The sequence below is a fragment of the Hesperophylax consimilis genome, unplaced genomic scaffold (genome assembly GCF_061612785.1).
Source record: "Hesperophylax consimilis isolate HC1 unplaced genomic scaffold, BYU_Hcon_1.0 scaffold_67, whole genome shotgun sequence".
In the NCBI taxonomy this organism is placed as follows: domain Eukaryota; kingdom Metazoa; phylum Arthropoda; class Insecta; order Trichoptera; family Limnephilidae; genus Hesperophylax; species Hesperophylax consimilis.
This window is the reverse complement of record NW_028301296.1, coordinates 131,440-147,075: the sequence shown is the minus strand read 5'-3', so window position 1 is coordinate 147,075 and position 15,636 is coordinate 131,440. Positions and strand designations below refer to the sequence as shown.

Here is a 15,636-nt window from a genome sequence, read left to right as displayed (position 1 = left end):
TTTACATTCAATATTTGAAAATGTCATATCTATCAGAATTTACACTATACAATTATTTTAACATAAAAAACACATAATTTGGCATATTTCACTTATAAGGACACACTTTAAGAACACTAGTATAAGAACTACTTTCAGGAGAATTTAAATCTGGGAGCTTAAATAGATGCGTGTCTGCAGCTTCTAAGCGCGAACACATATCTATACATACTCAGTACAATCTTCTTCTTAAAACTTGTCTAAGTCACTTAATTTATTTTGAGCTTTATCTTTGAAATACAAGATTATCTTTTTCGACAACAAAATCAAAAATTGTTTTTGTAAAAAATTCCATGGAAAATTCTGGCTACAATTCCATAAAGTGATGATCTTAAACATAACTACAGATTTAATACAGAATTACCCTGAATCTAAAATTAACATGAATTAAAACATATCAATCATTTAATCATGACATAATCGTAGGCTAAACTATATAGTCATTAACCTGTTGAATGCCCGGAAATTCCAAGCTTTTTTGAAAAAAACCGCGCGCAAATTACTCTCCTGCCTTATTCATATATATTACATGATAATGAAAAAGTTTTACCTTACAATAAAACTTATATTATGTACTTAGCTTTATTTAAAACCTATAAAGTGAGATAAACATTACCATTTTGCAGCCAAATCGACGTTTCTTACCAATTTCGTGTGTAATTCTTAGTTTAAATCTCCCGCCAATGTCACCTGCTAGTTCCAAATGCATCCTTGAGGCGGCGCCAGTAGTGGGACGCCACCAGTGACGCTATAATTTCATGCTTCATTAGATCTCATCAGGCAGCCCTTGCCTAGGTTTTAAATAAAGCTAAGTACATAATATAAGTTTTATTGTAAGGTAAAACTTTTTCATTATGTAGCATAGGCTTTATTTAAAACCTATAAAGTGAGATATTGTTTGTTATCGCCTGGTGACATTATGCTAATGTGAATCAAATAAAAAGAAAATAGGGGCAAGATTTCCAGAAATCAGCTAACCAGTTACAGAGGTTGAAAAAGGTCAGCGACAGATGGGTCGGTGTTGACTCGGCCAGCCGATTCTGCAATTTCCCTTCTATAGAACCTGGCAAAAGTATTGGGACTTCTCCAGTTACCACGTGACAGTATATCGTCCAGCTTATAATTCTGCAGCCAGTTCAGAGATGCCACTGCTGAACGGATGCTGCCAGGTGGATCCTCTACACCAGCATCCCTGAGGACTGTCCTAATCCAACCTGCAATTACTGTCCTGGAGGCCGCTTTCACTGTCCCACAAGTTGTAATAAATAGGCTAGGTAGTATCGCCTGCGCTCTCCGTTCCTTTGACAGTTCTATGACCTTTTCCGTCCAATAGACAGGGTCTATGTTCCTAGACTCCGAGCGAGCCAGTCTCCACCCTGATTGTTGCTTGCTTTCAGCTGTGCAATGGAGCAATGTGAGATCGTGGACTCGGCGCCCTGATGCCAAAAGCAGGATGGTGGCTGCTCTCCTTGATGCTTCAAAGAGAGTAATATGTTGAGGCAAATTCTTCTCCAGCCATGATGATACAACCCTCGGGTCCCAAATGGGGGGTTTCGAAGGCCTTAGTCTAGCTAAAGATATCCCTTTTAATATCTTCTTCACTATCGGATTGGAGCTCAGCTCTCTATTGTCTTCGGGAGAGCCTAAGGTACACACCACTGACTTGTGAACTAAAATGGTACTCAGCGATAGCTTTTCTTTGATGTGTAGATCGGCTAGGAACCTGGCTAAGTCTTCAGCTTTGGGACGCGTGGCATCGAGCTGATTCTCTGACGCCCAGCGCTGCCACCTCCGCCATGCCGGAGCATAAGTGCGAAGGGTAGAACTTCTCCATCCGGATCTAAGAAGTTCCTTCTGCTGACTTGACCATCTTGTTAGGTTTTTGTCCCACCCCCACAAAGCCAAATCTCCAGAGTGAAGGACTCTACTTGAGGAGGGGGTTTGTTGGTCCTGGTGTCTATCAGTGCTTCTCCTAGATTGTGAATCGTAAGAGGTGGACCCAAGGCCCGACACTTCAGATCCGCTCTCCAAAATGCCCTTTCCCAACGAGGAGCCACTACCAAGTATAATCCCCTTGCTCTGTTCAGGTGGCAAAGAACCCTCGGCATGAGGCACGGGGGAGGGAAGATCCAAGCCAGCTGATAGTCCCAGTCCCTGCTCCAAGCATTGTGGTAGTCTGCCTCGTCGTCCTGAAAATCAAGAGAAACATACCTTTGAACCACATGCGCTGTCCTAGAGCCAAATAGGTCTATCTCGGGTCGTCCCCATTTTCTGAATGCTACCTCTGTGAAAGAGGGTAGCAAGTGCCATTCGGGTACAGCACGATGACGAGATAGACAGTCCGCTACTTCATTGAAACGACCGGGTAAGTATTGTGCTGTCATGGAGACACAGTGTTTATCCAAAACATCTAGCACTAGTCGAGTACAGCTCAGGAGTTGAGTTGATCTGGTACCACCCTCCTTGCGGAGATAAGATACGACAGACCTGTTATCCGACTGGATCAGAAGACCCGAGCCAGATAGCTCAAGCGCGTGAGGAGACAAGGCAGCCAACACGGCGAGCATCTCCTTTACATTGGAGTGAAGATTCAGCTGGTCATCAGCCCACACACCGCTGAGAAGCTTTTCGTCCAGCTGGGCACCCCAACCCTGATCAGAGGCATCGGTTGTCAGGTAATGCTCAAACAGCGGCAGATGTATAGGTGACGTCATGGTGAGCGATCGAACCCACCATCTCAATTCCCGAGCGGTAGCTGCCGGAATTGGTGATGACTCCCAAGGGTGGTAGTGTCTGAGTCCTAAGCACCCTTTCTGTATGTGCCGGCTGTTGAGCCTGCCTCTTGGAACTGCAAAACTAGCAAAGTTTAAAGAGCCCAAGAGGCTGCGCCCCTTATCTAGTGACCACCTACCCGTCTGAATAAAACCCTTTAACAAATAAGATAGGGCTGAAACCTTGTTCTGAGGGAGAGACTTTTCATTAGTTAGAGTATTCCAGCTGATACCAAGAAATTGAACTTGTTGTGATGGTTCTAATATTGACTTATCAAATTGTATATGCCATCCCAAGCCTTGCAAAAACTCCACCATTTCAATAGACTGGTGTTTTAAAGTAGGCAGGCATTGGTTTACTAATAAAAAATCATCCAGATACACTAGAATTCTCATCCCTCTCTTCCGCAGTTCCTGCGCTACCCAGTTAGTGAAGGTTGCGAATGCCTTAGGTGCGGTGGCCAAGCCAAAGGGGAGGGATGTCATCTGCAAGAGTTCATTCCTATAGATAAGTCTAAGGAAACATCTATGCTGCTCACTCACAGGTACATGAAAGTAAGCATGTGTGAGGTCCACTTTAACCATCCAGTCATTCGGTTGTAGAAAAGTAGGAACTCGATAAACGTTTACCAGACGAAATTTACTGACAGTCAGAAAATTGTTTAAATACTTTAAGTTAAAGACCGGCCTCTTTGAGCCATCTGATTTGGGGACCAGAAACATGTTTAACTCATTACCAGAAGATATTAAAAATGAGACATGTCATTCAAAAATAAAAACGAAAATTAGATCGTTCTACCTCCGTCAAACATAAAAACAATTAATATTGTGGTACCAAGATATCAAGTTGAAATTAAATATATTGTTATAAGCTAATAAATAGAAAAACTGAGAGATTTCTTACAATTAAACTGATTGATCAGTTTTGTAAGATCTAAGTAAGAGAAAATAATGTACAAATAAAAAAAACTGAATAAAAAAAAAAAAAAAAAAAAAAAAATGTTAGAAATAAATGAGGGAGTGGCAGGTGCCGACTCTAAAACCTTAAGGGCTTTGAGTTTTTCTATTTGTTCTGTCATTGCCACAGAAGTCTTAGTGGCGAAAGGGGAGTTAAAGAAATCAATATTATTATTTAGTGGAGGTTTTGATGAAAATGGAATTCGGTAGCCATCTAACATCTTAAGGATGATAGTAGGGGCGCCAAAGTTCCTCCACTCACCTGCGAATGAGTGCAACTGACCCCCTTGAAAAGAGGGCCCACTGTTAAAACCTCTTACGGTCTGGCTTCCCTGCTCTTTCCTTGGGCCGGAACCTACCTCGGGGAGGGAAAGCTTTAGCGGCCCTACGGGCTGGTTCCGGACCTCGACTCTCAGGGTGCTCCCTTCTCGCGATGGTTCTTCCCTGCTGCACTCTAGGACGAAAGGGCTGCGAGCTCTGCACAGTCACAGGTTTAACGGGTGGAGCTGGTCGCGACGTTCTAGGCTGAGGAGCGAGGCACTTCTTCACTCCCCCTAACTTATCCAGCTGGGCCGACAGGAGGTTCGGGTCAAAGAGATATTCCGATGTGGGCGGAATCTTCCGTAAGGCATCTCGGACGTATCCGTCACTGATGCCTCGCAATGCCCCCTCTCGTCGATACTCAATGTGGCTAGCCCGTTTTCCGCAGACCATCTGCATGATGTCTTTGGACACCTTCTGGGACTCAGACCCCGCCGCGAAGAGAGACTGCACCTTCTCGAAAAGAGTGGAAGTGCTCAGCTTCGTGCCCGGTTCCGCACTCCAGTTGACCAGCTCCTGCAAGGAGGCCTTCAGGAGATCAGCCTGCAGGGAAAGAGCATTGGACAGGGAGCCGCAGAAGGAGTCCGTTGAGGTACTGGCCGATTCCTCCTGAGCTAGGCGCTTCAATTCAGGGTTCAATGCCAACATTGAGAAGAGGGGGGTTGCGGCATACGACTTCTGGATCTCGAGGTAGCGGACATTGTTCCAGTTGGCCGTCCCCAGATGCTGAAGGAGCTCCACTTTTTTCACCCTCCCTGGGTCGGCCGATGGTATCTTCGGCTGCTTTAGGTCAGTTGTCCACTCCCCGAGATCCAAGTCGCGAGACGGCTTATTCGGATGGATGAGTCCCATTCCCAAATCTCCTGCCAATTCCTCCCGAAGCGACGCAGGGGTGTCCAGGGAGATGCTGTCCTCGTCATCGTCGTCCGAGGCGCCACGGACGGGAGCCTCCGAACGCTTCTCTAGCAGCAGACGCAACATTTCCTGCATCTGGGACATCTGCTGTGTTAACAGGTCAATTCGCGGGTCGGCGGGAGCTAATTCACAAACCCTCTGCCTTTTGGCTTTGTCTTCCGCGCAGACCCTCGAACGCTTTCCCCGCGTGTCCGTGTGGATCACCTTCATGACTTCCGCCCTCGAAAATTCGGCTTCCCCGCTCTCGGAACGTTCGGAATTCGACATAATCGCGAAAACACAAAGAAACCACAAAAAAACACTAAACAAAAACACACGAAACTCTATAAATCGCAATTTTACGGAGTTCGAACAGTCACACTGTTAATAACCTCGAAAAAAAAATGTAAATTTTGCGCAAATACTGAAAAACAGGTTATTTTACGGTATTTGATGTTTCTAAACAAACCAAACGTGTTTGACCTTCGCAAAATAAATGCTAATGAAGCATGAAATTATAGCGTCACTGGTGGCGTCCCACTACTGGCGCCGCCTCAAGGATGCATTTGGAACTAGCAGGTGACATTGGCGGGAGATTTAAACTAAGAATTACACACGAAATTGGTAAGAAACGTCGATTTGGCTGCAAAATGGTAATGTTTATCTCACTTTATAGGTTTTAAATAAAGCCTATGCTACATAATATTGTTACAAGTTTTCCCAGAATAGCTAACTTTAACAAAAAAAATGTGTAAAAATTTTCCCATTCGGCAAACAAATGTAAAAAAAATATATTCATAAGAAAAAAAAAAAATCTCGGTATCACTGATACGGTACGCACGTCTTACTGTCGCGCTGTCATTAAAAAAAAAAAATTTTCGCGAATTTTGTTCACTGCTGGATCGAATAATGAGTGACGTCGTGCTCCTAGAGCTGAAGAGCATCATTCTCGAACAAAGTAGAACGATTAACGAGTTGTTGGACCGTGTAAAGGCCGTGGAAGCGACATTAAATCGGCAGGTAACAAGCAAAAGTGACAACAAAAATGCACTACCTACAAATCCCGCGACTCAGCGCTGGGCTGACGTAGCGGCCCCCGCTGCACCGCACACCGCGCCCGCTACCCTGTCAGCAGTAACGCAAACCAAGTAAAGGATGAGAACTAGAGCGGCCACCAAAGCAAAAAATGACGCCGGTCAATTTGAAACCGCATCTTTTAGCGGCGCGATCCCCAAAACGCACGCCACGGAACCACACGTTCCAATTTCCGAGCCGGAATCAAAAACCGCTCCTAATACGGAAGATTGGATAAAAATTAAACGCACCAGACAACGCACAGTGAAGAATTTAACTATCGGTAACTCCGATAAGTCTTCGAGTATAAAATCATATCCAAGAATAAAGAATATTATCGTGTCTAGATTACATAAGGACACAACAGTAGAAGAGATCCGGGCACATCTGGAGAAAAACGAAATAACAAAAAGTGAAATAGAAAAATTCATCGCACATTCTCAAGAATACGCAGCTTTCCGTATAGGTGTAACGGAGGATCTATACGAAAAACTTTTACGGGAAGATTTATGGCCTCGAGGAGTACCGGTAAGACATTATCGGTACTTAAAACCAAAACAAAATCCTATTGATGATAATCAAAACCGGACCAAAGTGAATGAAAATGCCGCCGCGAAATGACTAGAGAACCCCCTAAAAGTGAATTCTCTCCCTTGCACAATTTTTTACCAAAATGTACGGGGATTAAGATCCAAAACCGATGATTTCCTACAAAGTGTAATAATACAGAACAACGATCTTATATTACTATCAGAGACATGGCTTAACGACAGCATTTACAATAGTCAACTCTTCGATCAACGGTATGACGTGTTCAGAAAGGACAGAACCTCGGGACATTCAAGGGGAGGAGGAGTACTGCTAGCCGCGAGACGTGACCGTGCAACTCAAACCCAGAGACTTACCTATCTGGAAAGTAAAGACGAGAATATGTGGATAAAGACATGCCTAAATGATTTTGGTGTTATTTACATATGTGTTGTGTACATTCCACCGGCATCGCCAAATAAAACATATACCGATTTTTTTGATAAGGTTACTGAGAATTTTAATTTTTTAATCAATAAAAAGATTATTATAATAGGCGACTTCAATCTAAAATCTAGTAACAAAGGCACCGAAATGGATCTCATATATTTTATGAATCTTTTCCAAATGGAACAAAGCAACTCTATTACAAATGTGAAGGGAAGCACGCTGGACATTGTTATCAGCAACATTGATTTAAAAGTATATAAATCCTTATACTCACTAGTTAAAGAAGACGCTTATCATCCATCGTTGTGTATAGAGATTTCGCCGAACAAAAACACAACCAATTGTCAAACACGAAACTTGTGGAATAATATTGATAATAGTGTTAGGCGAGGATGGAACTTCGAACATGGCGATTTTAAAGCTCTTTATTGCCATTTACAATCTCATGACTGGCAACCTTTGAAGGACATAAATGATGTTAATTTAGCGACACACTTTTTCTATTCCATAATTTATAAATATTTTGATATGTGTTTCAAAATTAAGCGCACTCCGAGGAATGGTAGAAAATATCCTAAATGGTTTTCTAGTGAGATTGTTAGCGACATAAAACTCAAATTCAAACATTACAAAAAATGGAAGAAAACTGGAATGGTGAGTGACCGGGAAATGTTTTGTCTACTTAGAACAAAAATAAAACGCAGTATTCGATTAGCACATGTGCAATATATTAATTCTATTGAAAAAAATATCAAATGCGATCCCAAATCTTTCTGGAAGTATATCTCGTCCAGAAGAAGTGATGGCGGGTTTGTTGACCATGTTACTTGGAATAATCAGTCTTTCTCAGGAGCAGATATTCCAGAAGCATTTGCAGACTATTTTAAATCAACTTATAGTAAGGAAGCTGCGGACTTGAAATCTTTTATACCTGGAAAAAATACGCCAACAAAAGCACAGAATGTTGATATTCAAAATATTACAAACACTGACATCACCGCTGCTGTTAAAAAATTAAAATCCAAAACTTCTTTTGACCGGATCTTATTCCGTCATTCGTGTTAAAGGGATGCTTTGAGCCCTTATTAACACCTCTCGCGTATATTTATAATCTCTCACTTAACTCCGGAATATTCCCAGACCTGTGGAAAATCTCTAAAGTTACACCGTTACATAAAACTGGTGATAAGGCTTCAGTCTCTAATTATAGACCAGTGGCGATCCTATCCTCTCCAGCCAAGTTGTTTGAACTAATAATTCATAAATGCATTTATACCCAAGTTGAACCCTTTATAATTGACCAGCAACACGGTTTTAGGTCTGGCAGATCTACTGTGTCTAATCTAATGGTTTTTACGGAGTACATATCTCAAGCTCTTGATAGTAACAATCAAGTAGATGTATCATACAATGACTTCGCAAAAGCCTTTGACTCAGTAGATCCGCTTATTCTCCTAAATAAACTCGACCAATTTGGATTTTCAGCGAAACTTCTATGTCTATTTGTAAGTTATTTCTCAAATAGACAACAATACGTAACTTATGGTATTTTCCACTCTTCCAACTTCATCACAAACTCTGGAGATCCACAGGGGTCGAATCTTGGACCCTTACTTTTCTCGCTATTTATCAATGACATTTACCATTGCATAAAATTTTCCAAGTTTCTCTTATTCGCGGATGACATGAAACTATTCCTTTTAATAAAATCTTTGGAAAATTGCTTGCAGCTACAAAGTGATATAAATTCTATCGTCGAATGGAGTCATACCAATAAATTAGGGTTTAATATTAAGAAATGCTCCATTATGTGCTACACCAAGGCAAACAAAACGATTTACTATAACTACAAAATGTCTTATTCATCTCTTCAGCACATTGTTATTTCAAGAGATTTGGGAATCGCATTTGATACGCACTTAACATTTCACGTCCACATAGAAACGATATGCAACAAAGCTTTAAGAATGCTAGGATTTGTGCTAAGCAACTCCAGACATTTTTGCAGCTCGGCCGCGATTCGTGTGCTATACTATAGTTTAGTACGTAGCATTTTGGAAAGTGGTTCTGTAATATGGGGACCAATGGATTTAACTTACTCTCAAATGATAGAGAAAGTACAAAAGAAGTTTCTGAGATATTTATATCTTAGAGACTTCGGATATTATCCCTGGTTATATCCATCAGCCTTTTTGTCCGGCATGCTGGGTATTAATAGCCTCACCGATAGAAGGAAAACTGCTTTGCTGATAACAGCATATAAACTTCTAAATGGTAACGTCTGTATTCCCGATATTATAGAAAAATTTGAGTTTTATGTCCCCGACAATTATACAAGAGCGCGCAGGTACAGAACCTTTGTCGTTCCAAAATGCAGAACCAACTTACCATTAGTAATGCCGCTCGGAAAAATGATTATGTTACTAAATTACCTGTCCCCTGATATAGATATTTTCCAACTTAATATTCACCAGTTCAAAAACGCTATTATTACTTTTTTTTTCCATTATTTCTGGCTTTCACCCTTCAAGGGTGTTCTTGGCCATCATTTAAAATTATTGAGAAAGGTGTATTGAAAGGTGAATTTAAATATTAATTTTATTTAAATAGGCAAATTTCAAAATTATAATGAAAATTGGAGTCGAGTTCAGACTTAAAAGAGATGAAATGTTGAATGGAGGGGAGGCAATTTTAGTTAAGGCTTGATAGAAGAGAGGATATTTGTTTAGAGAGGGACAACCAAAAAATATGTGATCTAAAGTTCCCACTTCTAGACCACAGAATGTACAATCTGGGGAGTCAAGGACGTGAATTTTAAAAAGATGGGAAGGAACGGAACAATGACCGATCCTCATTCGAATGAGTGAAGAAATTTCTTTTTTGGAAAAATGAGGGAATTGCTGAAACCACGGTTTTGATGGTATAGTCCTTTGTATTGAGGCATAGCAGGCTCCCTTGGATTGACTAGCAATGTGCCAATACTCTGACCAAACATTGCGGGATCTTTCTTTGATGATGGAAAAAATGTCAGATAAGGGAATGTGGTTTACGAGGGTAACAACAGGGTTGGACGCTCCTTGTTTTGCCAAGGCATCCGCAATATCATTACCCATGATACCAACATGTCCAGGAATCCAAATCAGAGTTACAGATTTACCAGAGCTTTGAATGGATGCTATCATCACTCGAATAAGGCATACAAAATGATCATCAGGATGAAGAAGAGGACTGGATTTAAGTTTTTGGAGGGAACTGAGAGAGTCAGAGAGAACGAGGGAATGTTCAAAATTATTTTTGATTATATATTTGAGAGATTCTATTATTGCAATGCACTCAGCTGAAAATATTGAAAATTGATTTGAAATTGAATGAAATATTCTATCATTAGAATTATTGTGGTAAACGTTAATACCTATACCACAGTTAGGAGAGTCGGGAGATTTGGATCCATCAGTAAATAAAAGAGAAAAGTTGGGCCATTTAGATAAAATAATGTCATTGAACATATTATTGACAGTTCGGGCCGGGAGATTGGAATGACTTTTAAAGATTCCGATCCCTTCTATTATTGTTGGGGATAGGGTGACGTGACTATATTTTAGTTTGTATAAGGGAAGTAGATCATTTTGGATGATGTGAAGCTCTGAGAGAGACTTAAAATTTTTACAGATGTCAGGAAGAGGTTTAGTTGAAGCTCTGATTGTAGATGAATGGGTTGAGTCAATGAACAACGAGACGCTGGGGATAACCTGATGACATTTAGAATTTAAACATTTAAGAACAAATTTGTCAGCAAATAGTTGACGCCTTAAATAAAGAGGAGGATCAGAACATTCTACTTGAAGGGAATTGATGGGTGACGATTGCATCGCTCCAGTTATTATTCGCAAAGATTTAGATTGAATTTTGTCTAATTTATTAAGTACATTTTTTGAGGCGGTACTAAAAAGTGGGCAGGCATAGTCGAGATGGCTTCGAATAAGTGCATTGTAAAGCAACTTAATGCAAGTAGGGTGAGCTCCCCACCAAACGCCAGATAATGATCTGATGATATTTAAATTTTTTTCGCATTTAGTAACTAAATTATTAATATGGGAAGACCATTTAAGTTTCCTATCAAATGTTACTCCCAAAAATTTTACTTCAGAAGCGTTGGAGATTGGAGAATTTTTAAATAAAATTTGAACGGGGGGGTTTTTATGGCGGTTCGAGAAGGTGACACACTGAGTCTTTTGGATTGAAAGTTCAAGACCATGTAACGTGAGCCATGTGCAAAGGGCATTCATGGCTTCGTTAAGATATTTGACGGCAAGAGGGATGATTTTGGATGATAAGAAGAAAGCTATGTCATCTGCGAACTCGATAATTTTTATTTGTGGGGGAATAGTGACATGCATATCATATGTGTATATATTATACAGTAAGGGGGACAATACATCGCTTTGTGGTAAACCCTTCCAAATAGACCTACTTTGAGGAGAAATATCTGGAAGTTCAATGAAAATTTTTCTATCTAGAAATAGATTAATAATTGATTGGACAAACATGGGGGGAAGGCCAAGGCCTAGAAGTTTTTTTTTCAGGATTGGGATGGAAACATTGTCAAAGGCGCCTTCTATATCTATAAAGACGGCAAGACAAACTTCCTGTTTAGAAATTGATAAATTGATATCAGTGCTGATGATGGCAAGGTTATCCTGAGTGGATTTTTTTTTTCCTAAATCCAAATTGAGATGGAGAGAGAAGCTGTTTACTCTCGACAAAAAATTCTAATCGGTTTTTAATTAATTTTTCATAAAGTTTACTGAGGGTGGATGAAAGAGCGATTGGCCTGTAGTTGGATCCAAAATTTGGAGATTTGTTTGTTTTTAAAATAGGGATGATTATTTGAGAACTCCAGTCATCAGGCATTATACCAGTCTGGAAGATTTTATTTAAGATGCTTAAGAAGTGGATTAGAACACTATCATTACTATTTTTGATTATGCTGTAAGGTATACCATCTCTGCCTGGAGATGAGTCCTTGACTGTTGATAAACCATTTTTTAGCTCAATTAAGGTGAATGGAGAGTCTAGCCAATGATTAGACATGGGAGTATTATAGATGGGCGTTATTTCATCTAAGTTAGGAACAGAAGGGGGGGCAATTTTGTCCAAGAATTCATCTATCCATTTAGAATGGGACGCTCGAGGAGATGGTGAACTGAAGGAGGATCGAAATCTTCGGATCATAGACCAAACTTCCGAAATTGGAGTGTTTGGAGATACTGAACTGCAAAAGTTGTACCACCCGGATCTTTTTTTTGACCTCAATACCCTTTTGGCATTGGATTCAGCGTTTTTGTATATAAGATAGTTCTCCATAGTCATATTGTAACGATAGGAAAGAGATTTAGCTTTCCGAATTCTTACTACTTTGGAACATTCCTCATCCCACCAGGGAGTTGGAGGGAGTTTTTTGAGAGATTTAGTTTTAGGGGGAGGATTTGATTTATTTATTGCAGTTATGAGCATTGATTTGAAGTTATTATAATCATCTTTGACGGAAAATATATCGGTGACGGGTGAATTTAGTAGGAACTTGTCCATATGAGAGTTAAATTCATCCCATTTGGTGTGTTTCGTTTTAATCTTTGTCGAAATATGAGACTTGTCCGATTGGAAAGAAGTTTGATAAGTAATGATGATCGGGAAATGATCACTGGAGCAAGGGTCGGGGGACACCACCCACGAGGAGAGAGAAGCCAGACTAGTAGAACATATCGAGAGATCCACTGCACTGGGGTTTGTGCTGGGGCGTGAGATCCTAGTAGGAGATCCGTCATTCAAAAGGAAAAGGTTGGATTGATCTAGGAAATCCATCACACTTCGACCATCTCGGTCGGAGAAAGCAGAACCCCAGACGGGGGAATGGGCATTAAAATCGCCTAATATAAAGAAAGGAGGGCTTAGTTGACTTACAATTTGCAACCAAGTTTGTTTATTGAAGTGGGCTGTTGGGGGAAGATAGACTGAAATAAAGGATGTGTCCTTTATTTTAGCTGCAACCATTTGGAAGTCAGCATTGGGGGGTTTGATATTATTTATTGGGGAAAATGATATGGATTTTTTAATAAAAAGGGCAGCACCGCCGCCCGAACCTTCCGGGCGATCGTCGCGGAGACAGGAATACCCTCCCACATTAAAGTGGGTGGATGGAGTAAACCAAGTCTCCGAGATAGCAGCCAAAGAAATAAAGTTGGAATTTAATAGGTTAAGGAGATCAGATTTGTTAGAAATAGCACTTCGGCTATTCCACTGAAGTATTCTGACATCCTGAAGAGTCATTTTGAATAAATGATTTTAATGTGGAAATAATAATAGTAGCAGCGTTGGACGGTAGATTAGTTTGAGAAGAAATAAGGTCAATTAGAAGCATAATAAGAGTTTGGATAAATGTAGAATTGTCTTGGGAGAGTTTTTCAGAAAGTTTAAGAGAGTTCATTGAGGACGCATTATAATTATTTGCACACCCATTTGTGGCATTTGAAAGAGGTGAACCATTGGGATTTAAGAGCAGTGAGTTGTGTTGTTGCTGATCGTATCCAGGAGCCAGTTTAGAGATAGCGTTTTTGTATGTGAATTTAGTTGAACGAGAAGAAGTTGTTGTAGTGGAGGGAAGAGGGTTGGATGAGGAGTTGCTGGATAAAGCCTCAGCAAATGATTTTTTAACAGGCGGGAATAGTTTAGAAGCCTGTAGAAAAGACAAGTTCTGAGAGGCCATAGAAATTTTAATATTTTTTTGGCGAGATTGTTCTGGGCAAGATGTGTTGACAGCTGTATGTGAGCCTGAGCAGTTAAAACATTTAGGTGAGGAGGAAGAAGGACATTGGTCAGCTGCGTGGTTTTCTCCACATTTAAAACATCTGGGTTGAGATCTGCATGCAGCTTTGGTATGACCAAAACGGCAGCAATTGAAACATTGAGTGGTGGGATATGTATACATTTCAACTGGTAATGAGTTGAAGAATAAATATATATGGGAGGGAAGAGATTGACCTTCAAAGGTGATAACAACAGATTGGGAGGGCTTCCAGGTAATTATACCCTCAGAGGAGTCCTTGTAATTTAGCCTCCTGGCTTTTATGGGATTGCCAATGTGTTGGGGGGTTGAAAGTGAAGACAGAATTTCTTCGATGGACAGATCGGTCGAGATACCTCTGACCAGGCCCATGCGAGTGACATTGAAAGTAGGGATATATGCCTTGAACTTTGAATTAGATGAAATGAAGATATTTTTGATGAAACTGTTGGCAGCTGGCCCTGAGAGGAATTCGACGGAGATTCGGAAGCGACCCTCGGCTTTTACACCTCCAGGTTTGATTGAAAGATTCTTGCTATTTGATAGGAATTTGCCAAATTCAAGAGGGTGGATGGTTTTTCCTTGCTCAGTTTTTTGGGCGTATGCTATGAATGGGCCACGGGAATGAGGAGAATAAAAGTTTGTTGGAGGAAGTTGAGAAAGTGCTGGTGGGGACAGTGAAGTCGAAGGCGAGTCAAGTTTTATTGGGGAAGAAGGAGTAAATTTCCTTTTTTTGGTAGAAGTCAAGATGACAGAATCACTGTCAGAAATTTCTACATTTTCCCCGTCTGGGGGGTCTGGAGAGGGATCTGGGGGCTTTGTAGGGGGTCCAGGAGGGAAATCTTCCTCCATTATTCACAACAGTAAACAACTACAATAATAGTATGAAAAATGACAGAAGTAAAAAAGTTTATAAATATCTGGAAATCAGCAGCGAAAAGTGACTCCTGGAAGATCAGGAGGGAGAAGAAACCTCAAGGCACAACACACTACACTTTTTTTTGCCAGAAAACAAAAAAGAATGGTAAAAAATTAATTTTAGATAGAGCAAAACAAAACAACTGATGACAGCCAAATGTTATTGTTGCAATCGCTATTATTACTTAATAAATTAAAATAAAATGTATGTTTATTATTGGTTATGTATAACTGTAAATGTGCATTTAAAATAAAATAAATAAAATAAAAAATAAAAATGGCTAAAATTATTTTTACAGAGACACCCCTATCTTGCCAAGAGGAAGCCCCAAGGTACGTCTTTGGCACGTATTAAAGGTTTCAACCCAGACAATGTTTCAAAATTTTTTGATATTTTGGAGGCACAACTAGACAGTGTTGATAATTCCCCAACTAGAATTTACAACTTAGATGAAACCGGTATCAGCGTTGTGCAAAGTAAATTGCCAAAAATATTATCGCTGAAAGGAAAGAAGCAAGTCGGAGCCATAACATCTGCAGAAAGAGGAGCCCTCATAACTGTTATAACATGTATGAGTGCATCTGGCAACTACGTACCTCCGATGCTCATATTTCCCCGTAAAAACATGAAAGCAGAACTCATGGATGAGGTGATTTTTCACAAAAACGGCGCTCTACAAATTATCCAATTATAATTATTATTATTATTATTATGGAGCTCCTCCAGGAGCTATATCGGCGTGCCATCCTTCAGGCTGGGTTCAGCAAAATATTTGTACTGATTGGTTTCGCCACTTCGTTAAATACACCAGGCGGGAATAAAGGGGATCAAATTATTCTTAT

General features: G+C 40.3%; 1 protein-coding gene across 1 annotated transcript; it reads right to left on the bottom strand.

Moving 5' to 3' along the window:
- Positions 1-1,020: 1,020 nt before the first annotated feature.
- Positions 1,021-2,753, bottom strand: LOC149408793 (uncharacterized). Its single transcript, XM_089650445.1, has 2 exons — positions 2,495-2,753; positions 1,021-2,228 (listed from the first exon to the last, which is right to left on the bottom strand). The coding sequence occupies exons 1-2, from the start codon at positions 2,751-2,753 to the stop codon at positions 1,021-1,023; spliced, it is 1,467 nt and encodes a 488-aa protein (XP_089506571.1).
- Positions 2,754-15,636: the final 12,883 nt, after the last annotated feature.